Here is a 13,090-nt window from a genome sequence, read left to right on the forward strand (position 1 = left end):
GCGTATTCCAGGACAAGTTAGATTCCACATTCCTAGTCAAACAGCATTTGTCTCATAAGGTCATCATTTCCTATTTTAATCGGAATTGTTTGATCTAGTTTGAAAATATTTAGTAGCTGTTTATGCCCTAAAATTAGATATATACATTTTTTTAATTTAAACATAGACCATGTTCTGTAAACCAAGTTTGAAGATTATTCACAACTGAATTTAGTTAATCTATTTGTTTCTATGTGTTGTTCCATTAAGGTTGATGACATTTGAATCTATATATACATTCAATCATCAGCTTAGAGGCCATGTTTGCACTATTTTAGTATATTAGATATGTGATTAATTTATAGTTCAAAGAGTATGCTGATAGTGTTGACCCTGGTATGCCTCTGTTGATGGATTTCCAATCAGAATATTGATTATTTGTTGTTTTTACTCTTTGTAGTGTACTATCAAGATATGATCTTATCCAATTTATAATTTAGTTTGAAATTTGTATTGTCTCTCAGTATAGTTATCAGTACATTATGGTCTAATAGACAGAGAGAAAGAAAGAGAGAGAGAGAGAGAGAGAGAGAGAGAGAAAGAGAGCAAAGAAAATATTCAAGTACACTCCAATACTGACATCTCTTAGGATGGTGTTTAGTTAGAAAATAAAAAGAGTGAGATAACATAGAAAATGGGAATAAGATGGTTGGGGTAACATTGTTTTTTATCATTCAATTAATTAAGGTTTTTAGTTGAGATGAAAAGTCAGTGTCACGAACGGGATTCGAACCCACGACCTTCGGCTTAGTACGCCGCTACTCTACCACTTGAGCTATCGTGACCTCGATCCACTCGGACACTAACTTCCCATCTCAACCGCACCTTTTGAATTTTCCCTCCTTTTTGCCATTTTTCAAATGTCGTTTAATCGGATTGGATTCTCGACGACAAATGAAATGGCCACGGAGAGCTTTTATGAAGTATACTTCATTTTAATTCATTCACTATTTTTCGTCGTCCGCTTGACCAATTGATATCACTCAATTAAGGTTTTTAGTTGAGATAAAAAAGTCAGTGTCACGAGCGGGATTCGAACCCAGGACCTTCGGCTTGATACGCCGCTACTCTACTACTTGAGCTATCGTGACTTCGATACCCTCGGGCACTAACTTCTCATCTCAACCCCATCTTTTTGAATTTTCCCTCCTTTTTGCCATTTTTCAAATGTCGTGTAATCTATTTTGATTCTTGGCCAAAAATGAAATGGCCACGGAGAGCTTTGGTGAAGTGTACTTCATTTTAATTCATTAAATTCACTATTATCTCAATTCTATTTTTTATCTCAACTAAAAACCTTAATTAATTGAATGATATTAATTGGTCAAGCGGACCACGAAAAATAGAGAATTGTTTTTTATCATTTTTTACGAAGTTTGAATGTGTTTCAGTTAATTTAATGCTAGTAGGGATGTTGTGTGTGTATTTATTTTGCCTGTAGTTATTTTGAAGTAGTGCGACGTATTTGAATCCATTTTGTTCGGAATGGGTGTGTGTGTTTACTTAATTTTTTTGTGTATATTTATTTGACGTTGTTAATTAACGAATCGACAAAAAATCTAAAGATTATGGTTTGATAAGCCGCAAACATCAATCAATATCCTTTGATAGTTTTGAATTTACAAAATAAAAACCTGCAAAAAAGTCAAAAAAGTGATTGCAATTTTGTTGAAGACTGTAAACAAAATAAAAGTCCCCAGATAAGCTAAAATTAAAATAAAACCTTAAATGAGAAGTCACCGTAGACAAGTAGTCCGAGGGTGGATTCAAATATGCAAATTTATGCTAAGCCTAAAACATGATTATTTTTATGAAAAGGACAAAGAACAGTACTAACTTTAGTGCAGAAAGAAAGATTATTCTTATTCATTGCCTCTATTTAAATAAGACAATGATATTTAAAACTTTTAAAAAGTTTTATTCTTTTAATTATATAAATATTTTTATTATATTTCTAGTTTAAAATGTATCTTATTTCGTGTTATAAATAGTATGCAGCTTAAGTACAGGCTTTCTAAATATTATTTTTAGTCTATGTTCATTTTGTAATGTTTTGAGTCTAAAATAAACGTGCTTTTGTGGTGGTTGTAAGCACATAACGGTGAAATTACAGTGGTTAAATTTCACCTTTTGCGTAGGCAAGTAGGACAAGGGTAACAACATCATTTCAGGCTTTTAAGACTACCTGGGATTGCAGTCGGTCCCAGTTTGAAAAGTATGAGAAACACCGACTTAATTAACCCCCAGAACCGCTTCGCAAGTTTCAAAACCGGGACGATTTTAACACAAGTCACGCCCTACCCTACTTTTCCCACCCTTTTTTTTCTCTCTCTCTCTTCTTCGGTCACTTGACACTCGTGTTACTCAAGGAGACTTCGTGACCGACTTTACCCCCTTAAGCGATATTTTCACCCGGGGGCTGGGGAATTATATTACAATTTTAAAGGCCAACTTGGCGCATTATTTTCTGGAAAATACGAGCGCCACCCCGGGGAGGGGCACGCATCTGGCGATTTCTCGACACGACGCCCCCTAATAAACGGCACCGTAAACTAATGAGTGGAGATTGTAAGTCAGAAAGTAGCAAGAAAACATTTGAAAATATCCATTATTAATTGGGTTTTTAAATTTAAAGTTAAAACTTTAATGAACAACTATGAAAAATGTAAGCATTTGAACCTACGTCTTTGTGTAAGTTGTTTCCATTTATTACTTTCTCTGCCTACTCTCCCTCTTACTCACACTCTCTCTCTCTCTCTCTCTCTCTCCCTCTCTCCCTCCCTCTCCCTCTCTCTCTCCCTCCCTCTCCCTCTCTCTCTCTCTCTCACACACACTCTTTATCCCACTCCCTTTCGTACTCTCCCCACTTCTCTTTTTATTTTTTATCACATTGTCCAGTACTTTCATATCTTTTTTTTATATCTAATGATTTTGCTATCATTTTTTTTCTTTTGGACTTTTTTCCTTTNTCTCTCTCTCTCTCTCTCTCTCTCTCTCCCCCCTTTCTCTCTCTATCTCCCTTTCCCTCTCCCTTTCTCTCTCTCTCTTTCTCTCTCTATCTCTTTGTCGGTAAGAGCCAATAGCAACATATGGTTGGTTATAAGAAAAGCACGGCTTTTCCGACAGCAAACACAAGAAATGTAAATTATTAAATCAACGTAATAATTCTGAAATTAATTACGAGCGGAGGTCGGAACCGCACAAAGAAAGTCAGACGATGGTCCTCATTCATCATTATTTGGGCTAATATATTCAGCCGTATATTGCAAACGAAACCGAAGAGGGAATCAGAGGCTAACTTTATCTCCTGCCCCCCTCTTCACCGGGGTCATGTTTAATGCAACGAAAAGTCGACAACAATTTCAACTTCCTGTGACCGCCCTGTTAGGGCGCACTTGTTCCCAGGAGAGAATACAAATTGGGACTTACACCTCTGAGCATGTTCCACGTCTTGCTTTCCACAATGCCGGGCATCTTCTTCCCCCCGGGCTGGGATCTTTTCAATTTCGCCCTAACTGAAACGTAAGCGTTTCAGCCCCTGATTTCCATTGAATCTGCCCAGAGAACGGCATAGAGACCGTGACAGAAAGAAATAGATTATAAAATTTGTAAAACAACATTTCAGATTGCTATATATTATTCGACTAATGTACCAAAGGTTAAGCAGCATCGCGATGACCGGAAACGACCTAACTACATTATCCTAAATGTTATCATTTTTTAATTTTTTTTTTCATTAACCTATTTTTTTAAGTAAAAAAGGTCGTAATGTGTCAATTTCTTTTAGATTTCAACCAAGACGGTAAATCGGACAACATCAGCTTCATGATCAAGAGGATTAAAGTGCACACGACCGAATCGCTCAACGACCCAAGCTACAGGTTCCCTTCCAATTACGGCGTGGAAAAATTTCTGGAATTGTTCTCAGGTAACTTGAATCAATTTATAACATTTTTCATGAGTTTATATCATCAGCAACTACGTTCTGTCGGCCCACTGAAGGTTTTATTTGCATTGATTCTTCTCCAGTTAGTAATCCATTGATTAAAAACCGTAAGAATCCTATAAAAACCGTTTGTCTTTGATTCGTGTAACAGTTATATTGTGTATAAAGGACAAATTGAAGACTTAGAAAAGGTTCGAAATTTCTTTTTACCAGCTCTCGTTTTAAAGAACGTCGATCCGTACAATTTATTTTTTTTTAATTGCCTACTTTGTTTTTAAACCGATGAAATTGGGCCTCTCGTATTTTGTCCTGATTAAATGCAAAAAACTTACAAAGCGATATTTTCATTTGACCTGACTTTTCCCTTTCTTTCTTCCTTGAGGAATTCCAATTGATCTGAAGGATTGATTGGTAAAAAAGTCTTAATTACATTTATCAAAAGTGTGTTGTGTTTAATGACTGTTAGCCAATGATAATTTGGAAATCGTGAAGTGCGGTCTGGTGTCACGTAGGTTTTAGTAAAACATTTTCTTTCGTGCCGACGTTTCGAACTTTATTGAGACCATCTTCAGCACCTAGGATTTATAAACATTGTTTAAACTAAAAAAAATGAATTTACACAATGCTAGAAAATTTTAGATTAAAACAAATGAATTTATACAATGCTAGAAAATTTTAGATTCAGAAAAAAATGCATTTATACAATGCTAGAAAATTTTAGATTCAGAAAAAAATGAATTTATACAATGCTAGAAAATTTTAGATTAGAAAAAAAAGAATAAATTTATACAATGTATGCAAATTTTAGATTCAGAAAAAAATGAATTTATGCAATGCTAGAAAATTTTAGATTCAGAAAAAAAATAATAATGAATTTGTACAATGCTAAAAAATTTTAGATTCAGAAAAAAATGAATTTATACAATGCTAGATAATTTTAGATTAAAAAAATGAATTTATACAATGCTAGAAAATTATAGATTAGAAAAAAATGAAATTATACATTGCTAGAAAATTTTAGATTAAAACAAAAAAATGAATTTATACAATGCTAGATAATTTTCGATTAAAAAAATAAATTTATACAATGCTAGAAAATTATAGATTAGAAAAAATGAAATTATACATTGCTAGAANTGGAAAATGCATTTATTGACTTTATCAATTCTAAAAATTCTGAATTCTACTCAGACGGAATTAATAAGTTACCAACACGTTGGGAGAAATGTATTGAGAGTATGGGAAATTATTTTGATTAAAGAACATTGCTTTAAAGTAACTAGTTTCTTTTTTTTTGTTTAATACCAAAATCCTGCATTATTTTCCGGACAACCCAATACAATGCTAGATAATTTTAGATTAAAAAAATGAATTTATACAATGCTAGAAAATTATAGATTAGAAAATAATGAAATTATACATTGCTAGAAAATTTTAGATTAAAACAAAAAAATGAATTTATACAATGCTAGATAATTTTCGATTAAAAAAATGAATTTATACAATGCTAGAAAATTATAGATTAGAAAAAAATGAAATTATACATTGCTAGAAAATTTTAGATTAAAACAAAAGAATGAATTTATACAATGCTAGAAAATTTTAGATTCAGAAAAAAATGAATTTATACAATGCTAGATAATTTTAGATTAAAAAAATGAATTTATACAATGCTAGCAAATGATGGATTAGAAAAAAATGAAATTATACATTAATAGAAAATTTTAGATTAAAACAAAAGAATGAATTTATACAATCCTAGATAATTTTAGATTCAGAAAAAATAATGAATTTTACAATGCTAAAAAAAAGCATTTAACATTGTATAAATTCACTTTTTTCTTAATCTAAAATTTTCTAGTATTGAATAAATTCATTTTTTTCTGAATCTAAAATGTTCTAGCATTTTATAAATTCATTTTTTTTCTGAATCTAAAATTTTTTAGCATTGTACAAATTCATTATTATTTTTTTCTGAATCTAAAATTTTTTAGCATTGTACAAATTCATTATTTTTTTTTCTGAATCTAAAATTTTCTAGCATTGTATAAATTCATTTTTTTCTGAATCTAAAATTTTCTAGCATTTTATAAATTCAGTTTTTTTCTGAATCTAAAATTTTTTAGCATTGTACAAATTCATTATTATTTTTTTTCTGAATCTAAAATTTTCTAGCATTGCATAAATTCATTTTTTTCTGAATCTAAAATTTTCTCGCATTTTATAAATTCATTATTTTTTTCTCTGAATCTAAAATTTTCTAGCATTGTATAAATTCATTTTTTTCTGAATCTAAAATTTTCTAGCATTGTATATTTTCTTTTTAGTTTAAACAATGTTTATAAATCCCAGGCCCTGAAGATGATCTCAATAAAGATCGAAACGTCGGCGCGATAAAAAAATTTTATTTAAAAACTGAAATAATAATGCAATATAAATACTGTGCAAGTTTCGAATCAATTATAGTTTATGCTTAGGTGGTCTTAATGAGATGTTTTCTTTTTTGGTCATCTCTTTGTCTATTTTCTTTTTTTTTACCTTTTAACCCGTCTCATGAGATTGAGTGCGGCTGTTTATCAGCGTCAAAGCTGACAAGATGTTTGCTGGATAGTGCAGGAGTAGATTAAATCTTGACGGCAATCAATATCCCGGTGTATATACTCCGTAACATATTAGATAGTCGGTTCTAAATTTTGATAACAAAACTTTTGTCAATATATGTATATTTTTTTAATAAAGAAAGCAAATGAGCGTTAATCAATCATCACGATGTATTGTGGGAATTGGGTTTGGCTGGGGTTTGGATTACGAAAACGGCCGTCCATCTGGCAAAATACCACATTACCATTCTGCCCAAATTCCTACCTCAGCCCCTGGACCTTTTTGCAATTTGAATTTCCTCCCGTTGTTCTTTTTCTTTCGATTAGGCCCAGTTGATTGATGGGGGCCGATGAGTTTCTCAAGGCCTGGTACAGATGTACATGCAAATTAACCGGACCGACGTCACGTCTCGCCTTGGAGCCCTGGTGGATTTTTTTGAAAAACCATGAATATTCCCGAGAGCGGGAAATCTCGGAAATTACCTGCGGGGCTTTCGTTGCTGCACGTGATCGCACTTTTAATTTACCGGAATAAGAAAACTTTCGCCGAAGAATGGCCGAACGGAAGCCTTTAAATTATAAATTGACAAGCCCCTATTATCCTGACAGCCTCTGCATATCCTGTCAGTTGAGAGAAACTGATCAAGATCAGAAAATGACCTTAAAACAGTTATATCATTTTAAAACTCTTACCTTATAGAAAAAAATGGTAAAACAGAAAGGTAACGAAAAATTTGAATTGACTATTAAAAAATTCAAATTTTAAAAACTAAAGCTTCAGGACTTCATTAGGCAGGCTAAGAATTAGCTATACGATGCTCTCAAGACTGGAAAAATTTCGTTTCGAAATGCTTTTCTATCTTATAACAAAAATTAAAAAAATAGGTCTAATTACTTAAATATGACAGACTGTCGAACCTGGCTTAGTGAGAATCGCATGGATACTTTTTTTTCACTATGCCAGGTTACCCTGAAGAAAATTCTCTCTTTCCCAGGTGATAGTTTAAAATTCACATAAAATTGAAATATATTAATTTTTGCCGAGAAAGTATTTTATTTTTAGTGTGAAATTAATCTGAATCTTTACATTAAAAAATCGGTAATTTTCTTCTCAACTGTAGAAATATATGTTTGGATTTTTTTTCTCAATAGCCAGCAATTCCCAAAAAATTTCATCTCTTTTGAAGGTGGGTGTATTCGTTTCCTCGGTTTCCTCGTCACTATCTTCACCTTCAGCAAGTCTGTACGTACTTCCGCATCGTTCCAAAATTCCTTCATCACTGCTTCGATTACGGCATTGTTGGCAAAAGAGTTGTCAACAGTCCTTGAATGAAGGTATTTCATTTACATCCGAAGAAGATGGGCAATGGGAGAGCACATTGTTCCAATCTTCACTTGTTACTAACCAACCTTCCTCCTTACTATCCTCCGTATTTATACGAGAAGTGATGAACCCACATGTTCCAAAATTGTTGGCAATCCTCGATGATTTGAAATCATGACAAGCTCTGAACTGTCATTGCACGAAGTATGGTGATATCGGGAAGCTGAGAGGACTGCTAGATGGAGGAATGATTTCTTTTCTATACAGAAGATTTAGTATTACTCCTTGATCTATGGCTGCAGTCACTTCCGACTTATAGAGGCCATGAATGTGGAAAATTGTCAATTGTACAGATAACCACGCCAATTTAAATTCTCAATAACAGAAGTCAGGTTTTCTCAGTAACCCATGTTTTGAGCCCCTGAAGGGACGAAGCAGCAAAAATTTTCTCAGTAACCGAGGACTGTCACTTATTCAGATTCTCACTAATACAGGTTCGACTGTAATGTAAAACTAGATTATAAAAAAGACGTAAACATAGTTGAACCTTCACTGAATTGAAAAGTATACATGTCAGAAACTAGATCTACAGTTTGTCCGATCATCCCGATACCTACCTTATCGATGTGCCATTATTTCGTCATCATTAGTGCTTGAACCAAAATAGGCGGAAACTACCAACCTATGTTTTCATCACACTCAAAACGTCAAGAACAAATCACTTAATTGTGAGAGTTTTTTCGATCATACTGATTTGCCTTGTCTGTCAAGTCATTCCATCACCTTCAGTGATTGGACAAAATGATCGGAAATTATCAAGCTGTAGTAACCACTTCGCAGACCAAATAGTTCTTGATTGTGAGATTTATCTTTGGGAAGTGCAGGTTGATGGTGAGGATTGTACGCAACTCTCGTTTCACCAAGTATGGTGATTTCTGGAAATTTGATTTCTTTTCGATACAGAAGCTTAAAATTCTGTGTTAATCGTTGGTCTAATGGTTGCAGTCACTTCTCACTTATGGAGGTCATGAACGTGGAAAATTCTTACTTGTGCAAGTAACCACCGCCAATTTAAATGCTCAATAACAGAGATCAGGTTTGCTCAGTAACCCATGTTTTGACCCCCGATGGGACGGAACAGCAAAAATTTTCTCAGTGACCCAGGTTCGAAATGTAAAACTAGATTATAAAAACGACATAAACGTAGTTGAACCTTCACTGAATTAAACAGTGCACATTCCAGAAACTAAAACGAGTTTTTCATTGGGTAGGTTAAGAATAGGCCATACAATGCCATCAAGACTGAAAATCTTTCACATTATAAATTTTTAACTTATGTGGAAAAAAAGTATTGTCTAGGTTTATTTATAGATACTGAAAAGGCCTTCGATCGCATGTGGCATGAGGGCCTGCTATATAAGATTAAAAAGTTACTACCCGATACATACTACTGGCTGGTGAAGTCTTATGTGACCGACAGAAAATTTTTTGTCAGCTATAAAGGAGCGAACTCTGAAGTACACAACATCTCAGCGGGTGTTTCTCAAGGATGTGTTCTGGGACCCCTCCTTTACATTCTGTACGAGCATGACTTTCCAGCAGATAGCAACATCGAAAAGCCCATTTGCCGATGACAAAGCAGTCCCAAAGTATCACGCTCAGTGATGCAGAAACGAAGATGCAGAATTACTGCCAAAAAATTGATGATTGGGCATCCAAGTGGAAAGTTAAGCTGAATTCAACTAAGTCCAAACTCATTAACTTCACTTATAAGAAGACCTCAAGGCCCTCACATATAGTACTCGGTGGAACTAATGTACCTCAAGCGGACTCATATAAACACTTAGGGCTGCACTTGGACTCGCATCTCACCCGGAATAACAACATATCCTCATGTGTAACGAGAATTCGCTTGCGTATTCGCAATATCAAACCAATTCTCTCTAGCAATTCTGTTCAAATTCCACTTAAGCGACTCCTTTATATAAGCCTAATAAAACCAATTTGGTTTTATGGCTCGCCCATTTGGTGTTCTGCATCCGCCTCGTAAATAAAAAGGATTCAAACGCTGCAGAACCCTGTATTACGGTTAATAACAAACGCGCCCTGGTTCGTAAGGAATGAACAGCTCCACCATGAAATATCGTTGACATCGGTAGAAGACGAACTAAAGAAGAGATACCCGATGCTGCTTGCCAAAGCTGACTCCCACCCGAATCCGGCAATTGCACAAATTCCAGGGAATATGCCTCCACCCCGCCAACAAAGACGGCTAAAAAGAAACCATTATACGGACTACAGATTGTAAATATGTGTTAATGTAAATAAGTGCTAGTGTAAACGTGCGCCTGACGTTATATGATTATAGATAAAAACAAAAACGTAGGTTAATTTATTTATTAATGAGATATTTATTTATCTCAAATTATTATACTCCAATGAATTATTGTGTAGACTGCCATAGGGCAGGACCCACCCTCAAATGCCATGTTAATCACACTTTTTGAGTGTGCTGTATATCAGTATTTATTAGCAAAACATAATGTGTATGTACACAAGAGTTAAATAAAATAATTAATAAAAATTATAAATTTTTAACTAAACAGCTGGAAAAGGTTTAATTAATTAAATATAAAATAAGGAAATTAAAAAGGACGTTGAAACTTAACTTAAATAAAAAATACACATACCAGAAACTAGAACCAGAGTTTTCGTTTTCAATTTGTATGTATACTGAATATACATGCCAAGATACAAATCCATGTTAACATTAGGCCTTTCTTACATTACACTATTGCTAATCACTCGTATTATTTTTTACTAATTAGTTTTAAGTTTGTAATTTTCCTGTTATAAAATATATCCGTAGGGGTGTACATTTTGGTAATCGTTCCCCTCTTTTATATAAAAACAGGAGGGCCACTTGATAAAATGGTTCCCCTTTCAGAGGAGGATCGCTCCCCCTGGAGAAAAGACGCCCCTTCAACTATTTATCTTGTTATGTGCCGTGCATGTGGACATCCGTGAAGAACCGGCAGGTTTATTGAGTGGACAAACCTCCGGAGTACGATTTTCTTACTTTTAGTGCCGGCTCCCTTCGGTCAACTGGGCCTGCAAAGGGCCCGAGGGTTCGGAAATTTCTTTGCTTTTTTAACAGTTGAAATTGGGTTTTAAAAGTCTCTTACTTTAAAAGTTGGTAAGTTGACGATGTATGTCAATTCTTACTTAGCTAGGCACTTTTTTTAAGTTTGTTTTTATAATAAATATCTGAACTTATTAATTTCTAGAATTTCCATAATGCTAATGAATCAATCATAACTTTCTAATTACATGAAATTCTAAATTTATCTGTGTAAAAACTGTTATTTAAGGCAGTTTTAAATTTACCTACCGATCTGAAAATATATGTTACNCCATGCGTCAGTCTAGTGTGGCCTATTCGCAGTCGGGTCAATATTATTCTCTCTGTTTTGCTCATACTACACATGGCCCACGGTTTGACCGACTGTTTTAGTTCTTTTAGTTTGTCGGTCATTTTGTCCCAGCGGTTCTGCCAATCTTTCCAGCAAAGATTCTTCATATATTGTTACTTATTATTACTAAATTATTTATGAACTTTTGTACATTTGCAAGTTTGAGGTTTTTTTAATCATGTTTGTCAATATTTCTTTATTTATATTATGTTTTTAAAACAATGTTCTTTTCTTTATATGTTATGCCGATATATTAATAGAAAGACAATACAGATTGTTTTAAAATTCTCAGAATAACTTAGGTATGACCCCACAAACAAAAGAAGAAATCATTTTATTTTTTCCAGGCGTGTTCGTTAACAACCATGTAGCCGATTTCCGGCATCGAGAATGTATTGTAATTAACTTAGATGGGTTTTGCGTGATTTAATTAACAACATGAACATTCGGGCATTGTTCGCAGCATAAAACAATGAATTGATCATGCACAAATCGATGTGGAATGGGGAGTTCATTTTTTCCGTAAATCACAGTTGGAAGTTCGAATCGAACAAAGCTTATAACGTTTTTACGTTAGTAAACCGATATAAATTGTTATTATTCGTATCAAATTCTACTGTGAGGCAATATTTTATATCCAATATCACTGGTGGGAAATTGATCATGCCTGGCAGGTGTAATCCACTACACCGGTATTTCACGCTACGGCAAGTTTTATCACGTATTACTTCAGAAGTAATGTTAGTACAGTTTGGCTGTTATATCTAAAAACTGGCTCATTTCTAACAAATCAGAATAATTTTCAAATTACGCTTGATTTACCGCAGAGTCGATGGACTGTGTCAGTTTTAAAATTTGCCATCCTCAGCGCGCATGTTCAAAGGAACTCGATTATTTGTTCAAAAGATTAATTATATTTCTTTAAAAACTTACTTAATATGGGGGAGGGATCAGTAAGTCCACTGTGACCAATATGGTCTATGATCGAATGTGCACTTTTCCTGAAAATTAAGCATTTTCCTCGGTACCTCTTCTCGAAATTCTCTTGGTGTTACCGAATGACTACCATATACAAACTGGTGCCTCACATTCACTTAGAATATTTGCCGATATCTCTGGTTTATCTCGTTTATGTTGGCATATTTCTGTCTCAGCTTTGCCCATCATTTTAATCAGTTGATTGTTAATCATCAGAGTTGGCTTGTAAGGACCTTAGCTTGGGTATTGTTGGAAACCGCTAGAGTGTAAATCAGCCCTTTATGATCCTCTACATAGCATAAAAATAAATGAAACCATGACTACGTTAATGACTAGTAAAAACAATAAAGGAAATCCAAATTAAAGGGAAGAGATTTATTTGAGTCCATGAAGTCGTATGGTACATAAACCTCAACCAGTTACAACGAAGAACCAATCTGGCATGTAGAAAACATAGGGTATGAAGTTTATTACAAAAATTATATAACTTTGGATTTAAAAAAAAAAAGGTTTGGGAAAAGGCGAGCCATATGTCAACTCTGCACTTACAACCCTGTGGAATACCAACGAAATTGAAATTGAAATTGAAATTTATTTTTATTTACAAAATATATACAGAATTTACAAAGAAATTAAAGACTGGCTTCAGGCTTCCTGCCTATATACCTGATCTGAAGTAAAAAAGAACTAATTTAAACATATCTCAATATTAGTACAGAGGGAAAAAAAA

General features: G+C 33.8%; 1 protein-coding gene and 1 non-coding gene across 4 annotated transcripts in view; one reads left to right on the top strand and one right to left on the bottom strand.

The window, feature by feature from the left end:
• The window catches only part of LOC106669688 (disintegrin and metalloproteinase domain-containing protein 10), a 479,736-nt gene that overhangs the window by 440,967 nt on the left and 25,679 nt on the right, over positions 1 to 13,090 (top strand). For all 3 annotated transcript variants that reach the window (XM_024224684.1, XM_014399328.2, XM_024224683.1), the window contains one exon: positions 3,827 to 3,967. In XM_024224684.1, coding sequence (XP_024080452.1) covers positions 3,827 to 3,967 — 141 coding nt within the window. The remainder of the gene's footprint in view (positions 1 to 3,826; positions 3,968 to 13,090) is intronic.
• Trnas-acu lies at positions 752 to 824 on the bottom strand. Its single transcript has one exon. It is a non-coding gene; the product is annotated as a tRNA-Ser (tRNA).

This window comes from Cimex lectularius, unplaced genomic scaffold (genome assembly GCF_000648675.2).
Source record: "Cimex lectularius strain Harlan isolate CLEC.00 unplaced genomic scaffold, Clec_2.1 scaffold8, whole genome shotgun sequence".
NCBI lineage: Eukaryota > Metazoa > Arthropoda > Insecta > Hemiptera > Cimicidae > Cimex > Cimex lectularius.